General features: G+C 43.6%; 1 protein-coding gene across 2 annotated transcripts in view; it reads right to left on the reverse strand.

Annotated features, from left to right (window-relative positions):
• TSHZ2 (teashirt zinc finger homeobox 2) overlaps nt 1–15,777 on the reverse strand; it is a 214,033-nt gene extending 198,256 nt beyond the window's left edge. For both annotated transcript variants that reach the window (XM_010396790.4, XM_010396788.4), the window contains exon 1: nt 15,051–15,777. In XM_010396790.4, coding sequence (XP_010395092.3) covers nt 15,051–15,090 — 40 coding nt within the window. In that variant the 5' untranslated portion in view covers nt 15,091–15,777. The remainder of the gene's footprint in view (nt 1–15,050) is intronic.
• Nucleotides 15,778–16,248: the final 471 nt, after the last annotated feature.

Genomic DNA, 16,248 nt, shown 5'->3' on the forward strand with positions numbered 1-16,248 from the left:
AATGTTTTTGTTATTATTTTTGCAGATGAATCTGAAAGCTCTTAGGACTCAATTAAGTTACCACAGCCAATAAAGACAAAAAGCAAAAGCAAGGCAGATACTTTCTGCCTAGACGCCGTGGTGATGGGCACATTAGAAATGAGGTAGATTAGATAGATGAACTAGACAGACACATCTAACTGTCCTCCAGTGCACTCATTTGTTTGACAGCCCGGAAAATGCCAACATTCCTGGGATTAAATGAAAATAGAAAATTGCATTTTCACTGTAAAGTATACACAGAACTTTCCTATGTCAGATTCTCTTTGTTAAAATAAACCAGGGCCCAACCATGTCCTCCCAGAGTGACCCAAAGCACAAGATAAATGACACAGTAAGCAAGGCACAACCAACTGAGAGCCCTTGGGCTGCTACCCTTGTACCCAGGTTTTAGTGGAGTGATAATGACCTGCACACACGTTGAGACATTAATTTTCTCCTGAGCTCAACAGCACCAAATATCCTAAACTGCCCAACATGCACTGCTGTCTTGATACTGTAATTCTTTTATCCATGACTTGCAGCTACTTTACCTTTATGGGTTGGTCAAACAATTTTTGTTTGTGGTGCCTTTCCCCCCCACTTTGTTCTTCAAGAAAGCAAAAGTAAATATGTTGAATGTAAAAAATAAAGAAGAACATTGAGTGGAGTGATTGTCCCCAGAGGTTGCTGGCCCAGGTCTGTCCCCGTGTGCTTTTGCCCCAGCTCTCAGAGCAGCACATGCACACAGTGACACACGGTTCACGCTTGTGTCCACGTTCCTTCTCTTCTCCCAGCGCCAGGACGTGTGCTCCAGTCCAGAGCTGCATGTGGCAGCCTGGCAATCCCCGGGCAGGCTCCTGCTCCTGCCCACCCCAGCTCTGACAGAAGCGCCGCTGAGCCCGGGGAGCTGAGCGGCATCCCGGAGCTGCCGGGGAGAACAGAATCCAGCTCCTTGTGACAGTTTTCCCCACACAACATCACAATCAGCCAAACACATTTGTAATCTACTGCAGCTGGTGTTTCTATAATTGATAGAGATATAAAAGCCCTTTTTGCTAAAGTTGTACTTTTGTATTTTTTTTTCTTGGGGGAGTTGTGAGAAAGCAGCTACAAAAAGCAAGCTTTAAATCTCAGATAATGTAGCTCCCTTTAGAATCCCAAGCTTAAAGCAAGTAGTTATGAGTTTAGCAATGCAAAAAAAGGGAGCTAAAAACAAACATTTATTTTACTTGACGTAGCAAAACAGTGGATTAAAAAGTTAAATCAATGCACCGTCTGAATGGTTCCTGCTGTAGCTGCAATTTCAAATGAAATAAGAATGTTATAAAAACTCGCCCATATTAGGCACATTTGGAAATGTCTCCTTGTAACTGTTCTTTAAGTGTTCTGTCTATGAGCACTAACAGGTCACTGCACAGGAAATGCAAAAATATGTTACATTTTAATCAGGGCATATAAAACGCTGTCTAGAATGTTACATTGCCCTTGGGAATCTGTAGTAAGTAGGGGAACTTTTACAAAGTCCAGGTCACTCTCCCCATTACATCACTGTTAAAAAAAAATATTATTAGGTTACATTACAGAGATGTCATGTATTAGAACTCTCCCAGTTGCAGGATGATGGCTAAGAGATGCTTATTTCCTTGGAGAAACTCGTAATCACTCCCCTGTTCCCCTGTTCATACTTTGTGTGTTGGAAGTAGTGCATTTTAACTGAATCAAAATGTTTCCAAACAATTATAAAGAGGGAGGACTAATATAAAAATGAGACTCTTCATATACTCACTGCAACAACAAATTTCAGCACTTTTACCCTGACACACACACACACAAATTGAAACTCTGCCTGGCTGTACCTCGCAGGTGATAAAAAATGAAAGAAGGGATTTTAGCAGACATGTTTGGGAATGATTAAGGTAAAATGTCCCTAATCCAAACAAATGGAAATCCAGATGTTGATGGCATCATAACATTCCTCTGCCTCCCTGCAACTCTTTCTGCACATGATTTACATTTGTTTAACCCAAATCACAAGTTTGTAAAATCTTTAATAAGTTCACTGAAACAACAAAAGAGTAATGCAGGGATGACTGTTTTCCAGATTAACATTCTCAGGATTTTAGTTATTTAATATATAAATGCTGGAGGTGACACAAACCAGTACAATAACCTGAAGGCAACCTGCTCTGCTGAGCCTGATTCAAGTTTTGTCACTGACTTTCAGATAGAAAGATCAGATTTATAGGAAAAAATTCCCACGGGGCAGCAAATGAAATAAAAATAAAAATAAAAATAAAAAATTAAAATAAAATAAAATAAAATAAAATAAACCCCTTGCTCTGAGTAAAACCAAAGTCAGAGCCCCAGGGTCTCAGGGCAGGTACCCACACAGCGACCCAGGGACCAGCCCTCTGCCATGGGCATGTTGTGGCAAGAGAGGAGCTCTCAGACTAACAGGCCCTTTTTATCTGAACAGATATCTGTGGTTGAAACTCCTGGCGGGATTCTTTGTCTTGTCTCGGAGCTGCTTTTGTACCACAGCTTCTTCATTGCCTGGAGTGCCCACACTCCACTTGGCCCGATCCACGCTGGCCGTGCCAGGCCCAGCCCCACCACTGACCGACCCACCTGTCCCACACATCAACGCCTCCCAAACACACCAAACAGACCAAATACACCAAATATTCCATTGTCACACATTCTGTGTGGGGTCACCAACCTCTCCATGTGCTGCCTGAGCTCTCCCAGTCTCCTGTTGGCTCTGCCATCCAAGGGCAGCCCTGTGCCTCACTGGCATCATCTTGTCCTCGTCCCCATGCCAGGAATCGGAATTTTCCTCCTTTGCATTGGGTTTTGCACCTTTCCTGAGCTGCCTGCACTGTGCCTGTGGATGGGATCTCATCTCTGCCATTCAACTGGCATGGGGGGGCACAGCTCTGGCAGATTTTAAGGGGACTTTTTCACTTTTTCCCCACAGAAGAAGTTCCCGCCTCACACGCGCCGGGCCCACCAAGCCATGGCGGCCCCTCAGGCCTGGCGCTTCCACGCCAGCGTGGCCGGGTGGGAGCTGCTCCCCGCGGGGGCGGATGGATTTCCTGCCCACATCCATCCCCAGCGTGAGGCGTGGATGCGTGCGGGCTTTGGGAAAGCCAGCTGGGAGTCACACGTGTGGAGCCACCCTGGTTCCCATCCAGGATTGATCCAGGCAGGAGCGGCTGGACGCGCTCCCAGCCTGAGCTCATGCTCAATACCGTGCTCTACGCTCACCAGGCTATAAAGTCATGCACACAAGTTTACCCCTGTTTTCTGTGGATATTGGATAATTGGATGCTCTCTGCCCCTGCTTGTCCATGTTCTGCTCCCTAAATTTCCCTGTTTCCTCTCTCAAGGCCTGGGCTCCAGCCTAACACAAACACAGACCTTTTCTTCATTCTCCTTCAACTGCTCAGACCCGTCACTGCCCCTGCAGCCATTGTCCTACTTATCCCCAGCTAAAACGTTTTTTAAGGCAATGTAATTGAAAAAGAGAAACCAAGAACAGAGCATGCGTGGTGGGGATGGCACGTTGGAGAATGCTGTGTCACCTTCTAAAAATTCTTTGGCAACAGCAACTTTTAGGCTTTATAAGTCAGACAAATTTGGGTGGATTTTCTCAGGAAAAGCAAAAAGATATCTCTGAAAAATGTTCACGTCACTGCCAGAAAGCTCAGTGGTCCCACAGCTTTGAAATAAACCCTGATGAACGTCTTCTAATTTTTTGCCAAATAGCATCCTACCCTAAATTACAGGAAGAACATTTTAAGAAAGAAAACACAGATTTTAATGATGGAAATGGTTACTTTGAGCAGCTCAGAACTGGAAATATTAGAACCAGTAGAAATCAAACTTCTCAGCAGGAAACCCCAAACAATCTGGGCTATAAGAACTGTTGAGCCCATAATGCAGAAGTTATTGCTGCCGTGCCCTGGGCTATCCAGTGCTCCCACATCCACACAACACTGCTCTCGAGGACCCTGCTGGTTTTCTGTTCTTTTCAAGATTTTCCCTACTTTTCCCCCCTTTTTATTATCACACATCTGAACCTTTACCACATTCAAGGCCTGCCAGGCAGATGAAGATGCTGAGCCCTGGGCACCAGTCTTGGCTACTTGTCCTGCCCCATCCAGTGCACGTTGCCTCTCCAGTCTGAACAACCCAGATGGAGAAAGAGATCATCAGATTAAAAAAACAAACCAAAACAATACATCTATAATTTCCATCACAGAAAAGCCTGATGACTTGCGCCGTCATATTTGAGCTGATTTCTCTCATGCACGAGTAGAACAATAACCAGGCAAGGCTAAAAATGCCAGGTCTGAGTCCCTGATTCAGTCAGAGCAGCCCTTGGCCATAAATTTCAGCACAGACTTAAAAATTGATAGAAACTCTTTTTAAATCATCAAGTATTCAGCTGCTCATTACTGATATATGCTTTAATGATATGCCCTTAAATTTGGGTCTAGTTTTAAAAATGCAGTTTCCTCAAATTCCATGCAAAATCCAGGCCTCGTAATTTTGTTCTGGTTCTTTTTCTTTTCTAAGGTCTGCTTGAAACACAAAATTTAAGGAGTTTGCTCTGTCAGGTAACGTTTTGTTAGCTTTTGACAAGAGAAAATATTTAATACCCTATTTTTTTTTCCTGCTCTGAATATTAGTTTAATTGTCACAAATAATTAAACGCTTATGAGGAAGAGACGTCTTCAGACATTTTGACAATACATATTAAGAGACACTTTAAGGCAAATCTGCACAGATCGGCTTTTATTTGTTATGCTAAACGATGATGCATCCTGATTGCATTTGTTCCTTATTTGTGTGTGCAACAGGAGACGTACTGTGAATGATCTGTAAGGAATAAAATGACAGTATTTGACAGGCTAGGAAATGTCTGGGCAAGGATACAGGAGAAGGAACCCTGAAAGGGCATTGTTTATGGAGGGGCAATGGGGAGAGACACTCCCTTCAATCCAAGGCAATGAAAGGCGCCAACAACTAAATTACAGTTAATAACAGTAAGAAATAAACATAAATTACGTATACAAGGCTCGAGCTCAAGGACTTTGGACCACTAAAAATATATATTATTATATCAATTATCAACGAGAGACAAATTCCCATCCTGGGAATTTGCATACGAACTCTAATAACCTACTATTCAGAAACAGAGGCAAGCATTAATTTCCACATGAAAAGGAGCCACGGGAGCTTCCCAAGTCCCCAGCTCCAGAGAAGAAAGCCCTACCTGGTGATTCAGCACCTCTGCTCAAGAGGGTAGCAGGTGGTCTCCCAGGTAAGGCAGATCAGCCCTATATTACCTAAGATTTATTCGAAGTTCCTGTCAATATAATGGCTGAAACAACCATTCCTGAAAGGTAATATGGTGTGAAAATAAACATAAACAATCCTTAATGAATCCATAGGCTATTACTTGCAGCATATTTCTTCTATAGGCAATACATACATCTCCAGTTTAGGGAAACAGCGCTGCTCTTGATAGAGGCACAATTCCAGTTTACACAAGAGAGGGAGCTGAGGGAAGTCCATGGGAATTCGGTGCTTTTGAAAATTCAGGTCTCTCTTGAGCTGCCCATGTAAGGATTTAGACCCTTGGCACCAGAAGCTGAGCCTCAAACTGTATCATCAGAGATTTCCAACCACCTCTGGGAGACTGGGTGGAGGAAAATGTGCATGGCCTGTTCAGCTGCAACTAGACCAGGTTTTACATATTTCTCAGGGCAATGCTTTATAGACAGTCACAACCAGCTCTGCCAAAGAAATGCAGAACAGTTTATGGGAAGAAAAGTAACAGGAACCAAATTCTCTGGTCCTGAAACCTATCACTGGCTAAAAACTAGAATGCAAAAAACTTGATTATTCTGTCTAAAACTCTTGCCAAGTAAAGCTCCTTTGGCTTGTTAGAATTAGCAGAGCTCTGCTTTCTCAAACCATGAGTCCTCCTGCTTTTGGGAGCTCCTGGCCATGAGCAAAGTGCCTCTTCCTCCACCACAGGGAATTGCATGGGAGAGATGAAAGTGCACTCCCATCTTCCCCAGAGTCCCAGCTGGGCTGTTCCCTCTTCTCCCCCAGCACAGGCAAGAGGATGCCATGAGCTTCCAGCCCAGATTTCCCTCCTGGAAGTGCTCTGATGATAGAAATGTGATCTAGTACCACAGTCAGGGAACTGGGAGCAAATTCTGTTTGACCTTGAGCAAATCAGGTAAAACCTCCCAGGTTCAATTTGCCCTTCTGTAAAACCGAGGGGAAATATTCCACATCACTGGGGTTATTCTGAGGACTATCAGTGAGAAATCCATGGAAGAAAGGTGCTAAGTGTGAAGAAATATGCTCCACTGCCTAACAAAGGACACAAATACGAGCAGGATCCATGCAGCTAATGAAAAACACTGGAAAGCTTTTGATTTTTTTAGCATTTAATGCTACAGATGATCAATATAACTACTTAGCTTCTTTCTCCTTTCACGTGTTAATTTAATGCTACTTGTATTGTGCTTATGTATGTTATGACATGGCTGAAAAACACATAAAAAAATAATTTTGGTAGACCAATACAGCAGCTGGCACAAGGTTATGTTTCTTTGATACAAAAACAAAATCATGAAAGACCCAGCGCTTTCCTGTGAAGTCCACTCACCCTGCGGGAAGCAAATGAGTTCTCCCTATATGTACAAAGAAAATTGCAGACCTTACAAATTGTGCTGGTGATTCGCCATGCAATTCACACAAAAAATTATTTCTATATGGAAAATTCAGAGTAAAATCTTTCTACGAAAAATAGGAATTACTTCTGTCCAAGTGCAGGGTGAGTGATAGAAACAAGGTTGTTGTCTGCACACGCCAAACTGCACCAATGTGTAGATTTTCATTCTGATCTCCTCTAAGCAGAGTTTTACTAGGAAAAAAATCTGAGCTATCAAGGTATTCCAGAGAATTTAATTATTTTCATTAAAAACAAGAACTGTGTGCTGCTCCTTTTTTCAACAGAAATTCTGCACCAATTCCACATAAACAGACCCAATATCACTTCAGCAAAGTTGCTTTGGGAATATGTAACAGCCTTTTTTAAGTTATGAAAGCAATATTGGATGAGATTTACTACAATTTAAGATAAGTGGGTCTTAATTTTATATGAACAGAGAGACTTAAAAAGCAGGCAGGAAGAGTTCCAATTATATTGTGCTGGAATATTAGGCCCTGTGCAAAATTGCCCCTTTTCTGTTTTACATGCATAAAAACAAGCACAACAGGCTTTTCAATTAAATGAGTCTTTTGAGAGAGATGCAGGAAGAGCCAGCGAGCTCCTTAAAACTTTATTGTTTTTTATCTTTGTCAGGTAGGGCTGTGTGTTAAAAATGACCTGTTCTTTGCAGCACACAGTCCTTCCTGCATGTTTTTTCTTCCTGTTTGACCCATCAATTTTAAGGGCTTCCTGAAATGGGAATGCAAGGCTTGATCCAGATTAGTTTTCCCCATGTGCTCAGTGGCTGTGCTTTTCCACAGCCATCCAGAGCTCAGGATGTTTCCCAGAGTCTCTTTAGCATTGGGAGTAACTTTAATGAGCCTCAGTATCATTAGAGGAAGGCAGTTTACAGAACACAGGGAGAAAAGACACTGAAAGGAATAAGATACAGCTCTAATAGATACAAGCCATGGAGATGAAAGAACGAAGTCAGCATCTCATTTGCATTAATACAATAAAAATACAGCATTCATGTTGCTAGTTGTAAATTTTTTTTCAATAAAGTTCAGCCTGATTATATCTGGGGAAAAGGTAGGCTGTGCATTCCTCGTAGTATTTATCCTTTAAAGAGCAGTTACTGCCTATTAACTTTCTACATTTAATTGCCACTAAAAACAATCTCCAGGAAACTTCAATCGAAAGTCACTCCTCAAGAACTGATGGTCTGAGCTCTCAGAACTGCTTTGTTTATGGCAATACAAAGCCAGAGCTCCAATCCACACAGCTCCACTCCATCATTATGTTCAGTATTTTGTTTACTGATATTATGTGTGTGTATGTATATAATTATACACCCAGACACACACACCAGTTCATCACCAGAATCAGGCAAAAGCAATATTGCCAACCTTGTTTATACAAAAAGCACGAAGCACAACCTCAAAAATCGTGAGACTGGCTGAAAATGATGGGAAGTTAAAAACAGTCACTTTGAGAATCAAGGCATTTTTCCTCTGCATGAGAACTTGTAGCCTGCTTGTTTTCAAGTTCCTCTCCAGAGCAAGCAGTCTGAAATAAATTTCCTTTTAAAATGCATATTGGACACTTGCATAACCATCATCAGACTCCAGGAGATGGAGGTTTAAAGAAAATGAAGCCTAACAAAGGACTTCCAGGGGACACCACTCCTAACAGCGCAGTTCTCACATTTGGGCGAAGACTGGTGCAGTAATCAAAAACTGCTCTGAACAAGCGAGCTCTCCAGGTGCATCCCTCTCCCAGACAGGCACTTTTCTCTCCTCCTTGCAGGTATGGATGTGTGCATGCCTGAAAAGGATCCATTTTCCAGACATTTAGGACTGTTTGTTCTATTTAGCTGTGGAATTTTACCAATACTTGGGACCATCAGGCACTGCACGTTATGAACTCTGTATTTTTCACAATCAGATCCTGTCATTTTGAAGCTATTGTTGTGCCTTTCTTTTTCCTAGGGCAAAGGGGGAAAACATTTCTTTTAGGGAAACAAAGATTCTCTTCATTTTTCTAAATGAAACACTTAATGCAACACTTAGATCAGAAGACCAGTTTTTCCACTTCTTTTTTTGCCTGAGAAAGCTCACAAGGTAACGGATGAAAAGCCAGCAACAGTTAAAGAGGGATGTGTAAATCTAATGGGAAACACTGTGCTTCTGTGATGCTTTTCTCCTTGAAACCTTAAAAAATACACGGTTTGCTGTCAAGGTACTTCTGAGTTGCAGAAGCTGTTATTATAACACGGTAAAAATTACTCTGTGCCAACAGCCTCAAGTGAGAAGCCACCTTAATGAGAAAGAACTGCTTTTAGCCCCTAAAAGCACATGGAACTTTCAGGCTTTGGATTTGCAACCCCATTTTCTGGCATTTTCTCGAGAGCTGCCGCCCCTGTGCACAACATGAACACCGTGCCTTAAAAAAGGCTTCTTTAAAAACCCATCTCATCTCCTGGTACCCAGAACCAGTGTGCAGTAATTAACACAGAGCATGGAAACGTGATTGAGGAGGGAAGTTGGCCGAGCAAGCAGAATAGCTCAGTCATACAGACTTCAGGGAAGAAAAGCTCGCACCCGTTAGGAACAGAAGTCCCAAACAGAACTGTCCCTGGATTTAAAGCTTAATGGAAGAATCTGGGCCCTCTTCAGAGGCAGAATGCTTCTCAAGGAACATAAATATTGAATTTTGTAGCTGAACAGCCCAGTCTTACACAGGCAGTCCTTACACAAGCCAGTTGCCCACTGAAGCAAAGTGCTGAGTAAGAGCTGCTGAGCTGGGCCCACTCTCATGTAAATGATTGCAATTAAATAGGTAATGAAAAATCCCTGCTCTTGCATGAATGAAATGTAAGATTTCAGCTCTGAGTGTAATGTGGTTCCAGTTGGCTCCTGTATCAGATTCGGAGACAAATGAAAATGTCTCTCTGCTTGCATGAGCACGCTGTGGGGATAAAACTTCACAAATATTTCATTTTGCAGAGAAGAGGGAAAAACAAAGGCTTATTTTAGCAGCAAAGTCTGTAGGATCCCCCCTTTTTAAGGCAGAATGTGGCACACACATCTCAACCCCAGCAGCATTAAACAGAATTTGAATAATTTTACTTTGCCTTTGCTAATAATACGTCATCCAGTGGAAGAACCAGGCCTTATTCTCCCCTCCACCAGCTGTCATGATATTTTTTTTACATTTGAGCTCTTAAGATCTGCACAATAGCTTAACACAATAAGTGTTTAGCCTCTGGTTCCAACTGTAATTGATAGAGTACAGTTCCATTCCCTCTGCTGCTGCTAAGTTGGGAATTGCAGCCACAGCAACTGACAGCTTTTTTTTCTCCGCGAGTCTGGAGTTGCTCTCTGGGAGTGATGTCCTCATCGGGATGGGAAGGGAAATGACGGGAGAAACGCTCACGCTGGCCCTGCACTATGGAGGGACTCCAGGGACCTCTGCTAGGGGAAACAGTTCCTTGAGGTGGGTGCTGCTAATAAGAGCAAAAATCAGGAGGAGAAAGCTCCGGGAGGAAATTTCCAAAATCCTGCCAGTTTGGAGAAAATGGGTCTTCTCAGAGAGCACAGAAGAGGGAGAGCATTTATGCACTAGAATTTCTGACAATGGACATGTTTTCAAAAGTGCTGCAAAATTGTGTCATTTACTGATGGAAATGTCTTTTGTTTCCCAGTCACAGGGGCTGAACTCTGGGTGCACCCCGCTCTTCAGATAGTGGGGATATACTGGGCTTGGATAAATCACAGCAAAATTCAAATAGAGAAACAGGCACTAAAATGAATGTGATTTCAAATTGTCCCGTTCAGGCCTGAGTTCTGACACGGGAAAAAAATATTTCCGAGCAGCTTTGGGCTTAGGAGCCGCCTGCAGAATTTAACGCAGATGGCGACTAATTTTGGTGCCTCTTGAGTTGCAAAAGTACCTAATTTGGAATATATTTAATTAACCAGGATTTAAAGGCTCCTCTTGTTTGTGAACACCTTGGCTTTTTTGTCATCTGTCAGCATCGTGATGTGCACTGCAAGTGAAGGGTTCTGAGGCATGAACTGTTTAGGTGGGTTTGATGTGCAGTTGCTTTTCTGGAGGATGTTGAAACAAAACAGAGCTGCCATTTCTACAGTTTCATTCAGCACTGCTTCCTTGGAATCTGCTGCCATTGCCCCTGATATAAAGGATACAAATAATCCTGGAACAGCCACAGTGCTCCTGGTTACATTTATAGATAGATCTCGCTGCCTTTCACCACAGAAACACACAGAGCAAGCCTTTCTGGTCATTTGCTCTGCTCTCTGCAGAAGCATAATTTCGCTTTCTAAATATGATTCTGGTTTAAATAACCTTTGCTACAAAGGCGCAAGCTGCAGCTTTAAAGAACTCCCTGCTCACCATCTTCTGCTTGCTGCTCTATGAGGACTCTTCCAAAAACAAACCCGTGTTATTCTACAGCTCCAATAAACAGAATAAATGTGCCTGAGACTTGCTTCTTCTGTACTTTTCCCCAGCTTTGATTCTTAGCTAGTCTGTTGGGGCTGAGAGGGAAAGAAAAGTAGAAATACAAAATTTCACCCGCAATGGGCGTTAAGTCCAGATTTCTCTTTGCAGGCTTTAAAAAAGCAAACTACCAATTCATGATCACAAAATAAAATATGCACATTTAAACAAGCTGCAGGGGAAAGGAGAGTTTAATCCAGTGAAATTGTGTTTGAAAGCTATTTCATACCCCTAGGAATAAAATCTGAATAGCAATTCTGCTTTGCTCCCACCCTTCTTCCACCCTTCTGTTAATATATTACCATTTGTTATGGAATCGTTACTAGACTTTTACCCCAGAGGTGGCTGCATTTTGCTGAAGGATGAAGTACTTTGAGGGCCTGAGTCTCTTCTTGCTCACAGGAGCAGTCAGAACTCACTGATGCTGCGAGAGAAGCAATGTTTGATTTGCACCTGAGCGGGAGAAGAATCAGGCCCCGGGTTGTAAAGCCCTTTGTGATGCGTTTGGGTGAAATCTCCAGCGCAAATGGGTTTGTTTATTGTAAACACAGGTCCCATCCGAAAGCAGGCACTGATGGAAAGAGCTGCAACTCTCTGCCTCAAGAACTATCGACTTGGAAATGACGCTCTCAAAAAGCAAGGATGATTCAGAAAATACTCGGCCCTGCAAATACCAAAATGCGTTTGACATCGTTTGGGTGTTGATGTGAAATAAAGTGTCTCTAAAAGTGTAATCGGAGAGCAGAAATCCCCATCATCACACATAAATAGTGCCCCATTTATCCAATTATACTCCCTTGTTTCATTACAATGGTCTGGAATATATTTCTTAGGAATACAAGGATTAAAATTAATAATAGAAAAGGACAAAATTGCCATGTATATTTCTCTAGATAGATTTTCATCTAACAGCAGGACTTCCCTTCTGATTCACTCGCTGGTTCTCTCTAACCTTTACATTATTCATTAATCAAACTCAAAACCTGCTTTCAAAGTCAGTGCATGGCAGTAATTATTTACAGTTGTGCATAGTATTTAATTTTAAGCAATGACAAAAGCAGGCATGTCCAGAATCATAAGGCTTATCATTTTTCTTCCCTTGGAGGTGAACTATCTGAAGAAACTAAAAGTTGCAAACTTCTCTTCAATATCTCTGCTGCCATCGAGACAAAATGCAGTGCAACTGATACCTTTGAACTTGTACAACTAAAAATAAATAAAAGTGAAAATTAAGTAATATATAATGTATTAACTCCTTTAAATAAAAGGACTAAAGAGCTTTGCTATCAGCCTTGATGAGAGATTCATTTCTTATTGCACAGTCTGTCTCCTGCCACTTTGAGGTATTTTTCACCATACAGAACAGAACCTCAGTAGTATCCCTGAAAATGAAAGTCAGTTTTAACAACTATATACAACAGGCACGTCTGCTCTTTGAAACTCTCCCCTACCCCCCACAAACACGCAAATACAACTTCAAAGCAGGAGAACTATTGCAAATGTATAAACCTACTTCAAATAGTTCTGCTGGCTGAAACTGGACTGCATTTGCAGTATTTTGCTCACCTGAAACAACATTGATCTGAGGAGAAATCTAATCAAAGAAATGCACCACTGAAGAGCAATGCACATTTTATAATGAGAACGAGAAAGGAGAGATCTAATTGTGGTCATACGAGTTTCTCCCTTGTCATTAAGATCTTAAAAATGCTGTAGGATTCTGGATAAAAACATCTCTTACTGTATCTCAGCAGGGAAATCCTGGGAAACAACAGCATGGGCTTTGCTCGCAAAAATTTACTTACTGGAGCCTCTATTTCTAAAAAAGAACACGGTGCCCCTGCCACGAAAAGATACTACACACACTCCAAGTGAAAATTCTACTTTGAAACCCAAATAAAATGAAGCCTCGTGTTCCTGACAGAGAGAAAAAAGGAGCAGTTCTAGCACTGTCACTGTGAGGATCAGCATCCATGAAAAAATAGCTATTTATTTATCCTGCAAGTTGAAAATGTGAATGCCTTACTCAGATCAAACCTCTTGGTGAAGAAAATAATAACAGCGACTCATCTGAATTATCCTGAATACACAAATATATTTATGTAAATATATATACGTGTGTGTATTTTTAGCGTAACTGTTATTTACGGCGTTGACCATAAATTTGGGATCTTTGCCTGCCAAGAATCACACTGGCAACCTGCATAGGTACATTCACAGGGCACGTCCCAAAAGCTTCTGCCTGCAGCCCATTGTCCTGCACCCAAAGAAATCCAGGCAAGGCTGTAAGTTGATAAAAGTTCTGCGTGTCCCAGTTTCCTGGGATGACATTTCCCTCTGCGTGCATCCCAAGCACTACTTCGCAAAGTTTATTCAAGTGTGCCACTAAACTTGCCCATACATTTTGTCCCACATTTGCTGTGCTACACCCAGGAAATATTCACAAGGGCAAGGGAAAATTTTTAAAGACAAGACATCAAATATGAGTTTTCTTTAAAGAACTAATCCAAGGAAGGACACAAGGGAAAAAAAGAAGGGAAAAAACCCGCCTACATTAAAAGCCAAACAAGATAATAATTGTGCATGTCTGGCTAAGAGAATCTAGAGGGCAAGCCTTACGTCATTGGCACTTGGGTTACCATGGTGAGTGATTTATTGATATATATCAAGAATGAATAGATCAAAGGCAGCAAGATGACAGGTGATCAATCAAATGTCAAATCAAAGCTGGCAATCAACTGGAAAGCTGATTTTTCAGTGGGTGGGTCTGGCAGAAGAAAAATGAACTTCCATATTGCGCTTCCCAGAAACAAAACCCCACCACACTATTAAAAAAAAAAATAAAAAGCAATTAAGGAGCCTGAAAGAAAACTCTTTGAAAAGATTTACTATACAGACCCACTCGTCTGTTTCTTTTTCTTGGCCCCCAAAAGAAAAAGAACACCCTACAACGACAAACAAAACACTTCCAAAGTTGCAAACTATTTTCTTCTGTTAAAAAAAAAAAAATAAAAAAACAAAAAAACAACACATTGCAAAACCACTTGGCATGTGCAAATATATAAGCTCGGCTACAAAACAAAAGAAGGATTTGATTTGAAAATGTGGATTGTCTTCTAGCAGTCAGAACGTTTCATTTTATTTCCTGTTGCAATTTTCACCACTGATGATCAAAGGCTGAACTTCCCCACCGGGTTCATCAGCAGAGAGAGTCCCTGTACTATTTCAGGCACACACAGCCCTCACACACACACACACACCCGGCCAGAACTGCCACCAGAAATACGGCGAAATAAAAGATTAAACACCCCGACCCACTTCGCGAAACACACGGATCCAAAGCGAAAACCACCGGGAGGGGGAAAATCAGAAAGGGAAAACAAAATCTATCCTAAAGCCAGAAGCAAAGGGAAGCCTGACTGCTTTCGGTTCGGGCAGGAGAAGGGGCAGGGGGAGAAGGGGCGCCGAGGGAAGAAAGTTGGGGGGAAAAGTTTCGGCAGGGCAGCGGCAGCGGGGAGCGGCGGCAGCGGCAGCGAGCCGGTGGCAGCGGCGGAGGGCGAGGGGACAGCCCGTGGCAGAGCAAAATCTTGGCAATAAGGAATGAAACTGGCTCCACAGACTTACGGAGGGAAAGGGAGGGGGAGGGGGATAAATAAATAAAGATCCAGCCCGGAAAAGCAAGGGTGACCCTAAATAATAATAAAGATGGGGGGTAGGAGTGGAAGGAGTGGAGAGACAGAGGCTGTGTAAGTGGATGGCTTCTCCTTACCTGCAGCCCGTTTGGGTGCTTGCTGTTTCCTCCTTGGCATCGCTCTACTTTCTCCAATCTCACTTCTGTCCCCAGATCCGAGAGCCCTGAGACGCTCCTGAGCCGTGTTCCTCTGCCTCTCAGCTGCTTCCCCAGCACCCCCCTCAAGCCTCCCCTGCCCCCCTCCTTTCCACTTCACTGATAGGAACCTGTTTGGTTTTTATTTTATTTTAGAGATCTAGGTTTCTTTCTTTCTCTCTCTCTCTCTTTTTTTTTTTTTTTTTTTTTGGTTGGCTTTTTTTTTTTTTTTTAACTGTTGCAACACTTGCTTTGCTTTGATTCAAACATCCAAGCTCAGGAGCAAATGAAAGGCGCCCACAGTGCCAGAGAATGGTAATAAATAAATAACAAAATAGATCTGTATATATTAAAAAGGCAGCTCTGGAAAGACTGTGGGGCTGGCTGCTTCCTCCCTTCCCTGTCCTGTCCTCCTCCTCCTCGCAGAGCTGTATGGCGGAGCGGTGCCCGGGTGTGCGCGGTGTGTGTGTGTGTGTGCGTGCGCGTGTGAGCGCGGAGCTCTGCAGGTTCCGTGCTGTCAGATGCCAGGCAGTGAGTGATATGGGAGAGGACAGGGAGGCTCGGGATGGGAGGAAATGTGGGATCCGCACACACACGCGCGCACACGCACCCCTGCGCGCGGGCACACGCGCGCACACGCGCTCACACACACACACACACACGCGCGCACACGCACACACAGGCAGGGCGAGGCGATGCCAGCAAACATCGATCCACCGAGCAAACTGAGCATTAACAAACTCCTCCTCCGCGACCCGATGACAGGAGGAAATTTACTCCGCGCAGCCGGGCGGCAGAGCCGTTCATTAAAGAGACAGGGCGCCGGCACCGCGCCCGCCGCCGCCACCGCCGCAGCCACCCGCCGCCCGCCGCGGGACACCCCCATCCGCGACCACCCCCGATGCGGGACCTGTCCCCGATGCCGGAGCATCCCCTCCACGCGGGACCAGCCCCTTCATGTGCGGGACCACCCCCGCTGCGGGGCCGACCCCTCCCCACGCGGGACCTCCCCAAGACCCGCACCCCAGGCGGGGTCACCGCCGGCCCCGCAGGATGCGCTTCCCCAGGGAGGGCGCTGCGGGCGGCCGGGGCTGCGGCGGCAGCGCCCTCCGCGCCTTCCGCCCGAGACAGGGCGGTTCCA

This window comes from Corvus cornix, chromosome 20 (genome assembly GCF_000738735.6).
Source record: "Corvus cornix cornix isolate S_Up_H32 chromosome 20, ASM73873v5, whole genome shotgun sequence".
NCBI classification, from domain to species: Eukaryota; Metazoa; Chordata; class Aves; order Passeriformes; family Corvidae; genus Corvus; species Corvus cornix.